This window comes from Hylobates moloch, unplaced genomic scaffold (assembly GCF_009828535.3).
Source record: "Hylobates moloch isolate HMO894 unplaced genomic scaffold, HMol_V3 SCAFFOLD_6, whole genome shotgun sequence".
NCBI classification, from domain to species: domain Eukaryota; kingdom Metazoa; phylum Chordata; class Mammalia; order Primates; family Hylobatidae; genus Hylobates; species Hylobates moloch.
This window is the reverse complement of record NW_026652281.1, coordinates 128,604,184-128,623,984: the sequence shown is the minus strand read 5'-3', so window position 1 is coordinate 128,623,984 and position 19,801 is coordinate 128,604,184. Positions and strand designations below refer to the sequence as shown.

Sequence of the window (19,801 nt, the reverse complement as noted above, 5' to 3'; positions counted from 1 at the left end):
GACATGCAAGTAGATGGACTTTCTCAAGGTTTATCTCAGTTCCACCACTTATAAATAATGAGATCTTGGGAAAGTGGGTTACCTGCTCTATGCTTGAGTTTTCTCACCAGTGAAATGGAGATTATAACAGAGAACACCCGGGCTGTTGTGAGGATTAAATGAGTTAATATACAGAGCTATAGAAAGAGCTTAGCTGAATGCCTGTGCATGTGAGGGTTCCAAAAGGATTGGTTCTTTGATGCTGCAGGAGGGAAGAAGAGGAAGATGAAGATGGAAAGGCAGCTGGGGCAAGACCTAGATTGTGGTGACTCAGGATAAGAGGAGTTAAAGATCAGGAATCTATCAGAGGTGGAATCAACAACAGTCAGAAAACTGTTGGATGTGGGAAGATGAAGGGTCATATATGGGTCTGAGATAGGGTGTTGGGGAAACATTTGTTTGGAGGAGAAAAATGGTAAGAGTGAAGTCCACTGAGCGCCACCTTATCCAGGAAGGGTGAGAGGGGTTTTCTATGCACCTTAGTGAACATGCACACAGCCCTATGGAGGTGGTTCTGCTATGTCCCCATTCTATTCAGGCACTTCCTGGGAACCCTGATACTGACTTCAGAGAGGAGGATGAGGATGAGAATAGGGGCAGGTAAGCCTTCTATCTTGGCTCACTGCAACCTCTGCCTCCTGGGTTCAAGCAATTCTCCTGTCTCAGCCTCCCTAGTGGCTGGGACTACAGGCACACGCCACAACATCCAGCTAATTTTTTTGTATTTTTCGTAGAGACAAAGTTTCACCACATTGGTCAGGCTGGTCTTGAACTCCTTACCTCAGGTGATCCGCCTGCTTTGGCCTCCCAAAGTGCTGGGATTACAGGTGTGAGCCACCATGCCCAGGCGACAAGCTGCCTTTTTTACTCAACAATATATTGTGTGCAGCATTTCCCCATCTACAGAATGTATTTTGAATAGTTGCTTAAGATTTCTTTTTATGTAAAATGTATACAACTCTTCCCTTATATGGATTGTGTCCAATTATTGGCTTTTTAAAATGTGACTCAGGTGAACACCGTGTGAACTCATCTTCCCAGATGTATGCACTGATTTCCTTAGAATACATTCCTTAAAGTGGGATGAGAAGTTCAGAACTTAAGCCAGAAAGATGTTAAAGGTCAGCCAATTCAACTCCTTTTGCAGAGGAGGCTGGGGTTGAAATAAGGTTGGGAGAAATAAGCAGGAGCTTCCTGGAGTCAAGGCGAGGTACAGAGGGGATTAGTGGGTCCCCTGTAAGGAACCTGAGGCTGGAGTTGGGGGTTGGCAGGGCCATAGGAGGGGAAAGGAGAGGCTGAGGCAGGAGGTAGTGTCCTTCCTGGAGGCCTCCCAATCCCAAAGACCCTGAATGCTTTCCCAGCCTCACCATGATCCGTAAGCCACTCCTATCCCAACATATGAATTCTCAGAATTGAATTGGTTGTCAGGACTTTTTCAGATGTAAAGATAGAAACCCAATGCAGATTGGCTGAGGCAATAAAAGACATTTGTTTTCTTACTTTACAGAAAATTCCAGACATAATATGGCTGCAGGCACAGCTGTAGCCAGCATTGGAATAATGTAATGAAGGTGCTGCCTCTGCTTATCTCTTGGCCTCATTTTCTCTGAGTGGGTCTAGCCTCAGGAGTCCCTCGTCTTGTTGCTGTCAGGCTTCCTCCTGTTCTCTCAGCACAGCAGCAGAAAAAGTCTCTTTCTAGAGCTCTTGCAAAAGTCCCAGAATGGATTCTTATCAGGCAGACTGGTCCCTTGTCTATTGCAGAGCCAGTTGCAAGGGCCAGGGGGATAGTCTGTGCTGACTGGCTATCCTTGGGCTATAAACTTCTCCCCAGGTGGGTCAGCCTCACCCCAGATAATGAAGGACTAAAACTAGGAACGCTTCTAATTCCTAATTAGAACCTAATTCTCCTGGTTTCCCCTCAGGAGAACTGGGGTTTGTTTATTAAAAGAAGAGGGAATGAATGATGAGCAGAAGACATCCAGATGCAAACATGTTCCATAGATTTTAGTGACAAGGAACCAAAACTGCATCACAGCAGTGCTGACATTGACCCTTGTGCACCAGTAACCCTACTGGTTGCTTCCAGCTGGCAACCATCCTGACTGGGGAGGCTGCTCATGGTGGGCCGATTGCTGAAGTTTTGATGTATCACCCCTGCCTAATAGAGAAAGCAGGAAGTAGCTGGGAACTTCACCTGACACATTATCTCTGCTGTTCTCTCCCAGCTCCTCACTTCCCCCTTCCTTTCCCCCGAGTTTCATTTCCCCTTAGTGTTCTGATGCTCCTCAGCCTACAGTGAGGTCATATTCCAATAGATCCATCATAAGTTGAAAATGCTGTAAGACTAAACTGTGTTTAAACACCGAACCTACAGAACATCATAGCTTAGCCTTGCCTACCTCGTATGCGCTCAGAACACTTGCATTAGCCTACAGGGGGCAAAATCATCTCACATAAAGCCTATTTTATAATAAAGTATTAAATATTTTGACATTTCAGTATTTGTACTCAGTGCTTCAGTATTTGAATACTGAAGTGAAAGTAAAAAACAGAATGTATGGGTACTTGAAGTATGGTTTGTACTGAATGTGTATCACTTCCACACCATGATAAAGTAGGAAATTTAAGTTGAACTATCCTAAGTCGGGGATGATCTTTACGTGTTCTTCAAAGATCAGAAGAATTCTTATCTGAGATTTGAATGTAATTCTTGAAGTTGCCTCAGTAAAGTGGCCCTGAAAGCCTTTTACTCATGTCTCTCCCCTATCATCTCTCTCCCAGGTCTCCTATCTACAGCCCAGCAGCTGGACAGAGAGAACAAGGATGAACACATCCTGGAGGTAAGTAATGGTGGTGAATCCATCCGCTGGGTTTGAATGCCTCCTACAGAAGGTGATTTGTGGAGCCACGTTAGGCCTTGGAGCCACGTGCATGTCTAGCACTGTGGCTGAGGATGGTCTGGGTTCAGGGAGGAAGATATATGTGAGGTGAACCTTGCTGGATGATCCTTGGATCTTTGCTAGCTCCTCAGCACGGAGAAGGGAAGGAGTCTGAAACTGTGCCCAGGCTGGGTAGACACCATTGATTGATTAGTGATGCCTGCAGGGAGTGAAGGAGAGGGGAGCAGTACATGTGTGATATGTACTTATCAAGCCCAGTCCATCCCTCCTGGCTCAGGGAGACAGAATCATTCTCGGTCAAACACTAGGTCAGTAGCAGAGCCAGGATGAAAACCAGACCTTTGCCTTCTAGATCTGTGCTCTTTCTAGGATGCCTCTAAAATCACATAGGCATTCCTGGTGCCTATTCCAGTGATAGGCTTTGGTTAGTGACCTAGAGGGAAAGAAATCAGAAGAGAAGGAGATCAGGTGGAAATTAACTATTTCCCCTACTGAGCTGTCTTTCACTGATGATCTCTTCTAGTTTTAAAAGTATCAGGAGGGGGGAATACATATTCCTCAGCAGGAAACAAATTTTGCCTTTGATACTTCCAGGCTCTGCATATTCTTTTTCCTTTGGTAAGAAATAGGTATTATTGGCCAGGTGCCATGGCTCATGCCTGTAATCCCAGCACGTTGGGAGGCTGAGGCGGGCAGATCACTTGGGGTTAGGAATTCAAGACCAGCCTGGCCAACATGATGAAACCCCATCTCTACTAAAAATACAAAAATTAGCCAGGTGTGGTAGCAGGTGCTTGTAATCCCAGCTACTGGGGAGGCTGAGGCAGGAGAAGCACTTGAACCTGGGAGGTGGAGGTTGCAGTGAGCTGAGATCGTGCCACTGCACTCCAGCCTGGGCGACAGAGCGAGACTCAGTTTCAAAAAAAAAAAGAAACATATTATTAGTAAGAAGTAGCTAAATGGCCTTCTAGAATTCCTAGGGACTGAAAGCATTCTCCACAGTTCAGTAACAGATATTTACCTTTAAACACCAAAGTGTTTTTTAAAATTTGAAACCATTTCAGGTGGAAGTGTCCTGTCTGATGTGATGCCCTTGGGGCTATTGATGCATGTGATTATTTGCCCCTGCGTTAAATAGCTACTGGTTCTGAAATGGTTTGGGGGCCTTTTCTCACTCTGGATTTCATTGCATGCATCAGGCCACGTGTTTGACTCAGAAAGTACCACTCATTCCCTCATAAACATTTTCTCATTTGTTTTCTCTGATCTTGAGCAGCTTAAGGAAACCAGAGAGCTAAGACTATGAGGAACACAAGCAAGTGAAAAGCAGGTAGCCTCTGAGAAATGGCCCAGGGGTTGTCCCACATAAACAGCACCAGCTTTTGTGTAGAGACTCTGACTCTGTCTTCTTCCAGTTCTTTCTGCTTCCTTTCTCTGTTCTCACTGGCTTTCCCAGGGGCAAAGTTGCCAGAGAGCTGAGTTCCAAGTAGGTGAAGTTATGATAATAAAAAGTACAAGCTTATACCAAAGAATAAACTGACTACTATTTCCAGGTTGTTAAAAGTGGTGGTAGGGCTGTAGTGGGTGGCAAAGCATAGTCACTAATTTGCAATTGTCAGCTCAGGTGCTTATGCTCAATTCTGCTCCCAGGTGACTGTGCTGGACAATGGGGAACCCTCACTGAAGTCCACCTCCAGGGTGGTGGTAGGCATCTTGGACGTCAATGACAATCCACCTGTATTCTCCCACAAGCTCTTCAATGTCCGCCTTCCAGAGAGGCTGAGCCCTGTGTCCCCTGGGCCTGTGTACAGGCTGGTGGCTTCAGACCTGGATGAGGGTCTTAATGGCAGAGTCACCTACAGTATCGAGGACAGCGATGAGGAGGCCTTCAGTATCGACCCGGTCACAGGTGTGGTGTCATCCAGCAGCACTTTTACAGCTGGAGAGTACAACATCCTAACGGTGAGCAGACAGAAGGAAGCCATGGAGGCAGGAGTGGCATGCTGGTTAGTGGCCTTCTTTGAGAATTCAGGAGGAGGGAGACAGCCCGCCAGCATAAGGGAAATGGTACTCTCCTTCCTGGCCTTCTCCCAGAGAAACTGGGAGTCCCAGCTTCAGCCAAAGGATCAAATTCTGGGTCCTTCTCTTTGAGGGCAATAAGGTCTTTGCCTGGGAAATCCCCTCTATTCTTAGAGAGAAGGATTTAGTGAGAGTAACAGGGGCTTTGGAATCAATAAGCCTGGGTTCCAACCCTAGTATTGCCATTTTACACCTGTGTGACCTTGGACAAGTCATTTAACCTTTGTTTTATTATTTGTAAAATGGAGATAAGAACGTCTTTCTTGTGAGAAGCCAATATGTCAGGTAGCTAGTGCATGGGTGCTTACATCAGTCAGCCTGAATTCAACCCCAGTCTCATTGCTAGCCAAGCATTTCATCTGGCAGGTGAATCGACCACGCTGAGCCCTAGTTTCTTCTTGTAAAAGACAGATGATAACAGGACCTCTTCCAAGGTTATTGTGAGGATTAAATCAGATATTGCTCACAAAGCTCTTAGAACAAGGCCTGATAATAGTGAGTGCTCAATAAATTCTAGCTTGTTAGGTTTATGGTAGTTGGGAAAAGCAAAGGGCATATGTATGTAAAGTTCAATTTAGGAAGTAGCACACAGTAAGTCTTCAGTTAACAGTGGCATTTATTATTTTTATACTAACCATGAGGTTCTTGAACACAGGTTATATGTTTTGTTCACCACCGTGCCTGCAGCAACTGGTAGGGTGCCTGTTTACAGCAAGCCCTCAAGTATGCATCAGATGAATGAATGACTGGATGAAAGGCCTGCTTGGTCAGAATCTCAGGACGCTCTGGTTCTTGTCCTGGTTGCTTGGGTCTTCTTGTCTCTTGGCCCCAACCCTCAGTTTTGGTGTTGGCCTCCTTTCAGATCAAGGCAACAGACAGTGGGCAGCCACCACTCTCAGCCAGTGTCCGGCTACACATTGAGTGGATCCCCCGGCCTCGGCCGTCCTCCATCCCTCTGGCCTTTGATGAGACCTACTACAGCTTTACAGTCATGGAGACGGACCCTGTGAACCACATGGTGGGGGTCATCAGCGTAGAGGGCAGACCCGGACTCTTCTGGTTCAACATCTCAGGTGAGGCAAGGCCTAGGGCCCAACAAGGGCCAACCCCTCCCATCCATATACACCAGCTCTAGTTTTCCTGCTACAGTCCTTCTGACTCTTCTCAAGGTCAGGCTCCTTGGCAGCCCCTCTTTCAGCCCTGAGTGGGGACTGCCTCTTCCCTGGTTCTCTGGGAGCATACGCAGTAAGAACGCCATGTCTGCCAAGCTTTCCTTTCACTCCAGCCACGATCTCTAACCCCAGCCAGAGTTGGCAGTGCCTCAGTTACCCCAAGAGCCTAGGAGAGCTAAGATGGTTCAGGAAGACCCAGAGCAGAAATGCTTTTGTGTTTCCTTTCCTGCCTCAATGTGAAAATCATAGTTGACTGTGAGCCTGCCATAAGCTATACCCTGGAGCCATGCTCAATGTTTTGGCTCTAGGTTTCACCCTTGAGATCCGGGGAAAGTGCCCATTCTCATTCTAGGAGGCACTTGGATCCGGACTCTGATGGCCTTCTCTGAAATTCCTCTCTGTCTCTAAATCAAGGTTTTGCTTCAACATCTGGGGGTCACAGAACCCTTCAGGAATCTGACGAATGCTTAGGTCCTCTTCCCAGAAAGTTGTGTGCACAAACACACACAAATGTAAATCTGCATACAATTTAGAGGATTTATAGGCCCTTTGAAACCCATCCAGGGATTCCAGGTTAAAAATCTCTAAGAGTTTCAGCACCCACATGAACATGGAGTCCTGGTACAGTTTTCCGTCCTGGCTAAGAGTAGGATAGGATATATGCCCTTGACCCAAGCTCTTTGAACCTCCTGGACTTACTTCCAGTTCTAGTTTACTGCTCTTTTGTTTAACTTTTTTCTTTAATACCAAATTAATGCATGTACCGTCTAAAACATTTCAAAAACACAAATGGGCTGGGCACAGTGGCTCGCACCTGTAATCCCAGCTACTTAAGAGGCTGAAGTAGGAGGATCACTTGAGGCCGAGTCCAAGGTTACAGTGAACTATGATTGCACCATACACTCCAGCCTGGGTGACAGAGTGAAAGCCTGTCTATAAATAAGTAAATAAGCACACACAAATGAATGCAGAGAAGAAAATAAAAATCACCTGAAGTTCCACCAATCAGAAGATAATCCACTGTTATAATGTTGATGTGTTTCCTTCTTGTCATTTTTCCTTTACACACACACACACACACACACACACACACCCTTAGGGTTATATTAAAATATTGTTTTATAATATTTTTAAATGTAATATATCATGAACATATTTCCATGTCACTAAACATATTTCTATATACTAGACATTTTAAAAACATGTTATTTTATATTTGGATTCTTATAGTTTATGAATCAATTTGATTTATTAATAAAATTCAAATAATAACTTGACAACAACTTGACAGAATAAATTACAGTTTTAGGACTCCTTGGTGGGATAAACTACAACCTGTCACTCAGATCTTGTACTGTGGAATTTACCGCCATGTCCTCTGAGCCTGACAACCAAAGCCTATCTTATGCTATGCTGCCTAAATCACTGAGGTTGTGTGTGCTTTCTCCCCACTCCCACTCTAGGTGGGGATAAGGACATGGACTTTGACATTGAGAAGACTACAGGCAGCATCGTCATTGCCAGGCCTCTTGATACCAGGAGGAGGTCGAGCTATAACTTGACTGTCGAGGTGACAGATGGGTCCCACACCATTGCCACCCAGGTTAGAGGCCTCAGCTGGGGACCCCTGTATTGAGAGGAGATGGAAGGCCTTCTTGGTTGGGATGAGGCTACAGAGGTTTTCTGTGGATGTGGTGTTCCTCAAGGAACACTGAATTTAGAATCAAAGTTCTTGTCTCATACACTCTCTACTTCTGTGATCCTGGGAGAATTCTTGCTCCCACTCTGGATCTGTCTATAATTGGAAGCTTGTTTAAATGAGCAGTTTTAATTAAAGATAGAGTACAATGGGGCTACCATGGGTATAGGGGGATGATGGTTGGGTAAGTGGGGCTCTGAATTTCTATTCTGGCTTCAGCCAGAGTTTTATCTGTTTCTTACATTTGGATTTCACACAACATTTCACTTGATGGAAAGGCCCTTCAGGAAAATTTTTGTTTTTGAAAAACACTAGACTGTGCAGCATCTGAAGGTCTTTTGATTTTGAAATACTGTCATTCATTCAACAAATATATATCAAGTGATGGCTGAGTGCCAGGCACTGTGCTAGGCCTGGGTGGTACAGGGAGCCTCTTCCCCTGAGGCTCGCAGTGCACCTTCTCCCTCACCTCCCTCCCTAGGTCCACATCTTCATGATTGCCAACATTAACCACCATCGGCCCCAGTTTCTGGAAACTCATTATGAGGTCAGAGTTCCCCAGGACACTGTGCCAGGGGTGGAGCTCTTGCGAGTCCAGGCCATAGATCAAGACAAGGGCAAAAGCCTCATCTATACCATACATGGCAGCCAAGACCCAGGAAGTGCCAGCCTCTTCCAGTTGGACCCAAGCAGTGGTGTCCTGGTAACGGTGGGAAAATTGGACCTCGGCTCGGGGCCCTCCCAGCACACACTGACAGTCATGGTGAGTAGATGGAAAAATCTGGTGAGAATACGTTTGCATGTAGATGTGTAGGGGTGGACATGCTTGGAGACATGCTGAAGGTCCCCCTTCCCCTGGTGAGCCAGGCGTACCAGTGCTCATAAGAACCATGCACGAGACAGAGTTGTGACATTTCACAGCTGGCTAAGGGCACCTTCCATAAGGGATGCCTGGAAGTGAAGGTAGAGATGGGACGGCTGCCAGGGAAACTCCTGTCAACCTCAGCTTTCTCTGGACTCACCCCAGATATTCCCCAAGAGCTCTCTCCCTGCTCAGTGACTTCATGACACAATGTGGATTCATATAGTGTCAGAGATGGAAGGGACACGGAGCCTCTCCCACTGAGAGCAAGGACTAGGGTCAGGCCAGCAAGGCATGCAGGACACAAAATGTAAGGAGGGCTCACTCTCTGGGCCATGTGCCTGCATTTTTATCACCCCAAGAGTCAGGGCCTCTTTAAATTTTGCACCCTGCTTGCCTCACTTGTTTCCCCCTAGTTCTATCCCTGACCCTGCCCATTTGTCTCATCTTACACCTGAGGCCCACAGAGAAAGACAGACTTCCTCACTGTCATACAGTTATTTATGATGGAACCAGAATCGGAGCCTGGCCTCCTATCTTAAAGATCAGGGTTCTTATGTGCTAATTTATCATCCTCTGTGCATATAATATGTATTCAAGGCTCTGAGAAGTCCTTCAACAAAGAAAACTGTTTGACTGCATTTAATTCAGTGCTCCCCAAATTTATGTGACCATATAATGTTTTTCCTGCATAACATGTTAACATCTTGAAGAATGAGTATTCTCTGAGATGTAATTTGGAAAACACTGCTTCTCTGCCTATTTCTGCCTTTCTCCTAAAATAGAATTATCCATTAAAACAGCTGAGCCTAGGAATCATTGACTGATCCATTTACATAAATGAAGAAAAAGAGCATATAGATTAGAACAACATTTAAAAGAATACGGAGAGTTAGTTTCAACTGGGCATATTTTAAATTGGCATTCTAGTTCACTAACCTTACCCTAAACCCTGCCTCCTCCTATTCCATTTGCTGCTCACCCAATTACCCCTTTGGGCCCATAGGTCCGAGACCAGGAAATACCTATCAAGAGGAACTTCGTGTGGGTGACCATTCGTGTGGAGGATGGAAACCTCCACCCACCCCGCTTCACCCAGCTCCATTATGAGGCAAGTGTTCCTGACACCGTAGCCCCCGGCACAGAGCTGCTGCAGGTCCGAGCCATGGATGCCGACCGGGGAGTCAATGCTGAGGTCCACTACTCCCTCCTGAAAGGTGAGAGGCCTGGCCACGAGCTCAGAGGATGGGTCAAGATGCCTTAGAAATAAAAGAAAGCTCTAGAGGCATGAATTCGCAAATTAATCAAGTACCAAGCTCATTAAGCCTTGGCAAACAGTAATTCTAGAGCAGTCCCTGGGACTACCTAAATTAATGCACTTCCAAAGGTAGTAATAACATGATTACTACAATATGAGTAAGGACCATTCATGCTGTGGGAGAATTTGCATATATATTATATAAACCCACCATGCAACATTTAAAAATGTAATAACTTCATGCATGTATGTTAGAACATTTTATGAAGTGTATGGCATAGTTTTAGAAGTAATTTTTATTTTCTGATAAGGCTCTACAGTGATTTAGTATCTATTATATGGCTTTCTTCATCTCAAAAACGGGAATAATCTTACCTGTGCCAGAAAGTCACTGCAAAGATTAAAAGAGAAAATGTATGTTGGCCAGGCACAGTGGCTCACACCTGTAATCCCAGCACTTTGGGAGGCCAAGGTGGGCGGATCGCCTGAGGTCGGGAGTTCGAGACCCGCCTGGCCAACATGGTGAAACTCCGTCTCTACTAAAAATACAAAAATTAGCCGGGCATGGTGGCATGCACCTGTAATCCCAGCTACTCGGGAGGCTGAGGCAGGAGAATCGCTTGAACCTGGGAGGCAGAGGTTCCAGTGAGCTGAGATTGCACCATTGCACTCCAGCCTGGGCGACAGAGCAAGACTCCTTCTCAAAAAAGACAATGTATGTTAATACATGTTGTAAATTGAAATATTATACAAATGCCAGGGCTATTACTATCATTGATAAGTGTTAATTATAAGCAATTACTATAACAAAAGCGATAATATCCAGTATCCAACTAATTATTAATAATTTGTAATAATTGTAATACATAATTAATATTTAATAGTAATAATTATATTTAATAATAATACTTCATAGAACTAGTTGCTATGAGAAACCAAGAAGAACATAATTTGCTGTCTGCCCTCGCAAGACCTAATGTTCATTTATTGCATGCCAGTAGCTTATACAGTAGCTACTGGTACTGTATAAGGCCAGTAGCTTTACCTTTTCTTTTTGGAAGAAATAGTTGCCATATAACAGAAGTCTATTCACCCCTGAAGAAGAATATGGATTATAATGCATTGCTTGCTTTTTGTGATTTATGAAATGAAATCACACCTTTTATCTCATTGACAACCTCACTGATGAAGATAATGACTTTATTTTCCAGAAAAGATTAGTTTTAAAATATTCTTCTGATTATAGAAGTAACACATGCTCATTTTTGAAAACATGAAAAATGCGGGAATGTATAAAGAACACAACACATAACCATCATTTTTATCACCCCAAAAGAATGACTTTGTCTTTCCCTCTCATCTTCCCCTATGCATATTTTTGTAATATCGAGATCATAATGAATATACAATTTTCTGCCCTGATTTATTTATTTCAGCAGTGCGATATTATATAATAAATTATAATCGGAATTACATCTAGGTTGTTGACTTAGCTGCTTTTAATGGAATCACTTTAAAACGGCTGCTTACTCATTAAAACCATGTTCTTTGACTGAATTTAGCGGTTACATGACAAATCACCTAACCAGTCAGCTGGAGAAAGGCTTCAAAGGTGGAAGAATCATATTGAAAGTTTTATGACAAAACTTAGCCATTTGCTTTGCCATTGAAATAATAAAATATGCACTTATGTGATAGAGGGAATAAGTCATGTAAAGTGCAATATTTTCTCAAGTGTAAGGCCTGTACCTGTGGTGGTGAGCAAAACAATTCAAGTATTACTCATTTAATGGCATTAAAAGATTATTGGGCATGGAGAAAGCACTCCTCTTTAAATTATTTCCTGAGAGAATGAAGAACAAAGCCTCCGTTGGGTTCTAAAATGTCTTTTAGTCTTCTCTAACACCTGCCACTCTTTGTTTACCAAAGAAAGAGGATAGCTCACAGGCTCAGACATTTTGGCAAGCAGTAGATTTTATCTCAGTTTTAATACAGTATTTTCTCTTTGACTTCTTTTTATGGTAACTTCTGATTTATGGTAAGCAATATGGTGCTTTTATTTAAAGAAGCAGCATAATGTTACCTTTAAAAATCTTTATCAAATTTTGAGTGAATTAATTTAAACGAAAACATCAATTAAATAATAGTGTAACATAACATAGGCAATGCATGGATATTGAAAAAATTATAAAGATGATGTGAGAATGCCTAGAGTTTAGGAAATATAGGCATGGGGCAAAGATATTTGCTCAGGAGCCTCGAGATATGGGTGTTCTATATAACCAAAGCTATTAAAAATTATACAAAAAATGTAGCCAGGCACGGTGGCTCACACCTGCAATCCCACCAGAGGCTGAGGCTGGAGGACCACTTGAGCCCAGGAGTTTGAGGCTGCAGTGAGCCATGCTCACATCACTACACTCCAGCCTGGGTGACAGGAAAGACCCTGACTAAAAAAAAAAAAAAGTTATACAAAAGATGGTTAAAAATTCTGTATAATGCAAACTGAAGCTTTTCCTACAAAAGGCATCACAGAAATTCAGGGTGGAGTGTGCTTTTCCTATGGAGTCTCCTTTTTTGGTTTCAAATACCTACTATAGCTTTGGTTTGTAGCTTAAGTTGTGTCCCAGAAACTTAGCAATAATTGATAGTGATATGAAGCACCTACTATGCGCACCATATTAGAGATTTTATAAAGTATCTACTCTATACACTATATCCAGGGTGGATATACACTATATGCAGATTTTGCTCTGTCCAGGTTTTGTGTGATAGCCCCTTTACTGATCTAGAAAGCCTAGGTGATACCTGTCGAGGGTGTGGCAAACTTGTTTGTCTTGTCTTCTGTTTCAGGGAACAGCGAAGGTTTCTTCAACATCAATGCCCTGCTAGGCATCATTACTCTAGCTCAAAAGCTTGATCGGGCAAATCATGCCCCACATACTCTGACAGTGAAGGCAGAAGATCAAGGCTCCCCACAATGGCATGACCTGGCTACAGTGATCATTCATGTCTATCCCTCAGATAGGAGTGCCCCCATCTTTTCAAAATCTGAGTACTTTGTAGAGATCCCTGAATCAATCCCTGTTGGTTCCCCAATCCTCCTTGTCTCTGCTATGAGCTCCTCTGAAGTTACCTATGAGTTAAGAGAGGGGAATAAGGATGGAGTCTTCTCTATGAACTCATATTCTGGCCTTATTTCTACCCAGAAGAACTTGGACCATGAGAAAATCTCGTCTTACCAGCTGAAAATCCGAGGCAGCAATATGGCAGGTGCATTTACTGATGTCATGGTGGTGGTTGACATAATTGATGAAAATGACAATGCTCCTATGTTCTTAAAGTCAACTTTTGTGGGCCAAATTAGTGAAGCAGCTCCACTGTACAGCATGATCATGGATAAAAACAACAACCCCTTTGTGATTCATGCCTCTGACAGTGACAAAGAAGCTAATTCCTTGTTGGTCTATAAAATTTTGGAGCCGGAGGCCTTGAAGTTTTTCAAAATTGATCCCAGCATGGGAACCCTAACCATTGTATCAGAGATGGATTATGAGAGCATGCCCTCTTTCCAATTCTGTGTCTATGTCCATGACCAAGGAAGCCCCATATTATTTTCCCCCAGACCTGCCCAAGTCATCATTCATGTCAGAGATGTGAATGATTCTCCTCCCAGGTTCTCAGAACAGATATATGAGGTAGCAATAGTGGGGCCTATCCATCCGGGCATGGAGCTTCTCATGGTGAGGGCCAGCGATGAAGACTCAGAAGTCAATTATAGCATCAAAACTGGCAATGCTGATGAAGCTGTTACCATCCATCCTGTCACTGGTAGCATATCTGTACTGAATCCTGCTCTCCTGGGACTCTCCCGGAAGCTCACCATCAGGGCTTCTGATGGCTTGTATCAAGACACTGCGCTGGTAAAAATTTCTTTGACCCAAGTGCTTGACAAAAGCTTGCAGTTTGATCAGGATGTCTATAGGGCAGCTGTGAAGGAGAACTTGCAGGACAGAAAGGCACTGGTGATTCTTGGTGCCCAGGGCAATCATTTGAATGACACCCTTTCCTACTTCCTCTTGAATGGCACAGATATGTTTCATATGGTCCAGTCAGCAGGCGTGTTGCAGACAAGAGGTGTGGCGTTTGACCGGGAGCAGCAGGACACTCACGAGCTGGCAGTGGAAGTGAGGGACAATCGGACACCTCAGCGGGTGGCTCAGGCTATGGTCAGAGTCTCTATTGAGGATGTCAATGACAATCCCCCCAAATTTAAGCATCTGCCCTATTACACAATCATCCAAGATGGCACAGAGCCAGGGGATGTCCTCTTTCAGGTATCTGCCACTGATGAGGACTTGGGGACAAATGGGGCTGTTACATATGAATTTGCAGAAGATTACACATATTTCCGAATTGACCCCTATCTTGGGGACATATCACTCAAGAAACCCTTTGATTATCAAGCTTTAAATAAGTATCACCTCAAAGTCATTGCTCGGGATGGAGGAACGCCATCCCTCCAGAGTGAGGAAGAGGTACTTGTCACTGTGAGAAATAAATCCAACCCACTGTTTCAGAGTCCTTACTACAAAGTCAGAGTACCTGAAAATATCACCCTCTATACCCCAATTCTCCACACCCAGGCCCGGAGTCCAGAGGGACTCCGGCTCATCTACAACATTGTGGAGGAAGAACCCTTGATGCTGTTCACCACTGACTTCAAGACTGGCGTCCTAACAGTAACAGGGCCTTTGGACTATGAGTCCAAGACCAAACATGTGTTCACAGTCAGAGCCACGGATACAGCTCTGGGGTCATTTTCTGAAGCCACAGTGGAAGTCCTAGTGGAGGATGTCAATGATAACCCTCCCACTTTTTCCCAATTGGTCTATACCACTTCCATCTCAGAAGGCTTGCCTGCTCAGACCCCTGTGATCCAACTGTTGGCTTCTGACCAGGACTCAGGGCGGAACCGTGACGTCTCTTATCAGATTGTGGAGGATGGCTCAGATGTTTCTAAGTTCTTCCAGATCGATGGGAGCACAGGGGAGATGTCCACAGTTCAAGAACTGGATTATGAAGCCCAACAACACTTTCATGTGAAAGTCAGGGCCATGGATAAAGGAGATCCTCCACTCACTGGTGAAACACTTGTGGTTGTCAATGTGTCTGATATCAATGACAACCCCCCAGAGTTCAGACAACCTCAATATGAAGCCAATGTCAGTGAACTGGCAACCTGTGGACACCTGGTTCTTAAAGTCCAGGCTATTGACCCTGACAGCAGAGACACCTCCCGCCTGGAGTACCTGATTCTTTCTGGCAATCAGGACAGGCACTTCTCCATTAACAGCTCATCGGGAATAATTTCTATGTTCAACCTTTGCAAAAAGCACCTGGACTCTTCTTACAATTTGAGGGTAGGTGCTTCTGATGGAGTCTTCCGAGCAACTGTGCCTGTGTACATCAACACTACAAATGCCAACAAATACAGCCCAGAGTTCCAGCAGCACCTTTATGAGGCAGAATTAGCAGAGAATGCAATGGTTGGAACCAAGGTGATTGATTTGCTAGCCATAGACAAAGATAGTGGTCCCTATGGCACTGTAGATTATACTATCATCAATAAACTAGCAAGTGAGAAGTTCTCCATAAACCCTAATGGCCAGATTGCCACTCTGCAGAAACTGGATCGGGAAAATTCAACAGAGAGAGTCATTGCTATTAAGGTCATGGCTCGGGATGGAGGAGGAAGAGTAGCCTTCTGCACGGTGAAGATCATCCTCACAGATGAAAATGACAACCCCCCACAGTTCAAAGCATCTGAGTACACAGTATCCATTCAATCCAATGTCAGTAAAGACTCTCCGGTTATCCAGGTGTTGGCCTATGATGCAGATGAAGGGCAGAATGCAGATGTCACCTACTCAGTGAACCCAGAGGACCTAGTTAAAGATGTCATTGAAATTAACCCAGTCACTGGTGTGGTCAAGGTGAAAGACAGCCTGGTGGGATTGGAAAATCAGACCCTTGACTTCTTCATCAAAGCCCAAGATGGAGGCCCTCCTCACTGGAACTCTCTGGTGCCAGTACGACTTCAGGTGGTTCCTAAAAAAGTATCCTTACCGAAATTTTCTGAACCTTTGTATACTTTCTCTGTACCTGAAGACCTTCCAGAGGGGTCTGACATTGGGATTGTTAAAGCAGTGGCAGCTCAAGATCCAGTCATCTACAGTCTAGTGCGGGGCACCACACCTGAGAGCAACAAGGATGGTGTCTTCTCCCTAGACCCAGACACAGGGGTCATAAAGGTGAGGAAGCCCATGGATCATGAATCCACCAAATTGTACCAGATTGATGTGATGGCACATTGCCTTCAGAACACTGACGTGGTGTCCTTGGTCTCTGTCAACATCCAAGTGGGAGACGTCAATGACAATAGGCCTGTATTTGAGGCTGATCCATATAAGGCTGTCCTCACTGAGAATATGCCAGTGGGGACCTCAGTCATTCAAGTGACTGCCATTGACAAGGACACTGGGAGAGATGGCCAGGTGAGCTACAGGCTGTCTGCAGACCCTGGTAGCAATGTCCATGAGCTCTTTGCCATTGACAGTGAGAGTGGTTGGATCACCACACTCCAGGAACTTGACTGTGAGACCTGCCAGACTTATCATTTTCATGTGGTGGCCTATGACCATGGACAGACCATCCAGCTATCCTCTCAGGCCCTGGTTCAGGTCTCCATTACAGATGAGAATGACAATGCTCCCCGATTTGCTTCTGAAGAGTACAGAGGATCTGTGGTTGAGAACAGTGAGCCTGGCGAACTGGTGGTGACTCTAAAGACCCTGGATGCTGACATTTCTGAGCAGAACAGGCAGGTCACCTGCTACATCACAGGTAAGAACACCTGTCATAGACTGCAGGTTCTGAAATGTATTGAAAAACATCTAGGAAGAAGTGCTCTAAAATGGGTTCATGTCCTGGATTTGCCACTTATTAGCAGTGTGACCTTGGGCACACTTAACCCCCTAGGACCTCAGTTTCTCCACCTATAGACTTGGCATGCATGTTCTCATTCACCTCACAGGCATGCTGGTAAGATCTGTAATTTATAGAAAGCACCTATATATTAGAAAGTGCTTTGCAAAAAGTATGTCTCATTATTTTATGTGAGTCATACTCTAACTGCTGTCAGTTGTCTTTTGAAAGATGGAGGAGGCACCAAGAAAGTTGCATGATCCATGAAAATTCTGTCAAGTGACTGTCTTTATGGAGAGTGTCCTAGCCAGGTAACGTTGTGAATGACAGAAAACGCTTCTTAGTCAATCACAGGTCCTAAGTGTAGGAATGACAGCACTTCCTTAGATATAATTCCCTCATTTCACATATATGGAAACCAAGGCCCAGATGGAGAAGTTCAACCAAGGTCACACTCTGGTGCTTGCTCCAGGGCTGGGATTAAAACCCTACCCTATAAGCTGCTTTCATTAGTGGATACCTACTGTAAAACTAAATTACCCTATCCCCAGTCCAGTGGCTAAGCCAACTTACCAGTGGCCATGAGAGAGTTTCTTCACTCCTGTGTCCTTTTTTTCTCATCCCCAGGTGCCATGTCCCCCCATTCCCATGAACATGGCTCCTTCTGCTATCACAGCTGTCCAGTGAAAAGCCCACGAGCCTGAAATTCCAACCAAGAACCACAGACTCCTGAAGACATAGGATCAAAGCTGTTTGAAATACAGAGTTGTAGAAAAACAGAATCTTATCATCTTAAAATATCAGACTCCTAAAAACACAGAAGTCTTAAAATCTCAGGATAATAGAGTAATAAATGTCAACATGTTATCAATTCTTGGAGTAGTTGGATCTTAGAACTCTGGAATCTTAGGATCTCAGAGTGAGAAATCCATATTCCCACATTCTTGTCAGTGATTAGTGTCAAGGAAACAAAGATGACTTACAAGCAAACCCTAGTGCTCCTACAGAACCTCCACTTAGGGTGGGTCCTTAGTTATAAAATAAAACCTTGGAGTGTTTAGTGTTTTTGATTGCTTCCTATCTCTCCACTGTTGTATAGCTATGCATCTTAGACATTTATATAGAATTGAAATTTGTTTCCCTTCAACTTCCTCCCATGCCTTCTGGGCCACAAAAACAAAAAACCCTGCCTTCAGCCACATATTTTGAAGTGATGCTTCTTGCATTGACAATTTCATTTAACAGGAGGCATGTGAAGTAGAAGTAGCTTCATAACACCAAAAAGTGGACTCAGTGTAGAATCGTGGGTTCCTGGTTAAGGAAGGAAATGTTTGCTTTCCCAGCAATTCTAAAAAATGCATCCAATGGGCAACTACCTGTGACACAAAGCCTAGTTCATTCCTATTTCTTGGCTTCTGAAAGCTCTGCCCCATCTGTTTAGAGGGAGACCCCCTGGGCCAGTTTGGCATCAGCCAAGTTGGAGATGAGTGGAGGATTTCCTCAAGGAAGACCCTGGACCGCGAGCACACAGCCAAGTACTTGCTCAGAGTCACAGCATCTGATGGCAAGTTCCAGGCTTCGGTCACCGTGGAGATCTTTGTCCTGGACGTCAATGATAACAGCCCACAGTGCTCACAGGTGAGAGCCTGGCGAGGGGCGGAGTGGGTAGTGAAGGCAAGGAAGATAGAGTGAGGGGTGGGAGAACAGAGAGTGAGGAGCAGGAGAAGGGAGATTGAGGGGCAGGAGAACAGAGAGTGAGGGGCAGGAGAAGGGAGATTGAGGGGCAGGAGAACAGAGAGTGAGGGGCAGGAGAAAGGAGGACCGAGGGACCCATCTCTGAGGCTGGCCATTACTGACCTCACCTCCCTTGCTTCTCCCCAGCAAGCCTCAGACTAGTTACCAGGGGCAGAGACCATTCTAGGTAATTCCTTGGCCCCCACAGGGATATACCAAGCTGTTCAAGACTCATGGCCCACATCTCTCCCCCTATATTGCCAACAAAGGTCTATTTCTCTGCAGAACATATCCAGAAGGAAAGTAACATATGCATTCTCCAAACACAGCCAGCCATGCCCAATGGGCAAAACCCTGGCACTGCTCAACTTGTTGACATGGCTCACTATTATCAAATACACTAACAGAGACCTGACCCCAGACAAACCCCTCACCCCATGCCCATATATGCACCTCCCCACATCTGGGGTAATTTAGCCCACTGAGATGCCCTCCTTCACTTATACAGAGACACAAACACGAGACAGGGCAATTTCATTTGGTGAGGGATACTTTCCTAAGGATCTCATGTAATTCAACTCTAAATTTCCAGCAGGAACAAATGTTGAGTGGGGTGTGTGTGTGTGTGTTTGTCAGGAGAGGAGCTGTGTTCCTAGAGGCATAAACCAACAATTGCTGTCATGGAGCTTTGCTTTTAAACATATTTTTTAAAACACAGTAAGTAGTTTTTAACTTTGGGAGGATTTACATTCTTTCAAAGTTTACCGATAAAGTTAAACTACTAACATTTTAATTTTATAACGTCTCAAATTATCATAATCCAGCCATTCAGTATATATATAAAAATGCACAGTTATACATACCCACACATATACACAAAGGATCATCTACAACCCTATACACACAGGCAAATACCTATACATATATACACATAAACATATAAGCATATACCTATATACCTAGCACAATCAACCATATGCTCACCCACACATGCAACTATACATAACAAATTCACATGAACATACTTACATATGCATTTGCATATATACAAACTTCGACTTGCTTGCACAC

The 19,801-nt window shown here is 44.4% G+C and overlaps 1 protein-coding gene across 4 annotated transcripts in view; it reads left to right on the top strand.

Annotated features, from left to right (window-relative positions):
- Positions 1–19,801, top strand: part of FAT2 (FAT atypical cadherin 2) — an 85,975-nt gene that overhangs the window by 30,890 nt on the left and 35,284 nt on the right. For all 4 annotated transcript variants that reach the window (XM_058440050.1, XM_032158398.2, XM_058440051.1 and 1 more), the window contains exons 4-11: positions 2,821–2,879; positions 4,590–4,901; positions 5,881–6,091; positions 7,654–7,793; positions 8,371–8,652; positions 9,758–9,968; positions 12,863–16,915; positions 18,438–18,634. In XM_058440050.1, the coding sequence (XP_058296033.1) occupies positions 2,821–2,879; positions 4,590–4,901; positions 5,881–6,091; positions 7,654–7,793; positions 8,371–8,652; positions 9,758–9,968; positions 12,863–16,915; positions 18,438–18,634 (5,465 nt within the window). The remainder of the gene's footprint in view (positions 1–2,820; positions 2,880–4,589; positions 4,902–5,880; positions 6,092–7,653; positions 7,794–8,370; positions 8,653–9,757; positions 9,969–12,862; positions 16,916–18,437; positions 18,635–19,801) is intronic.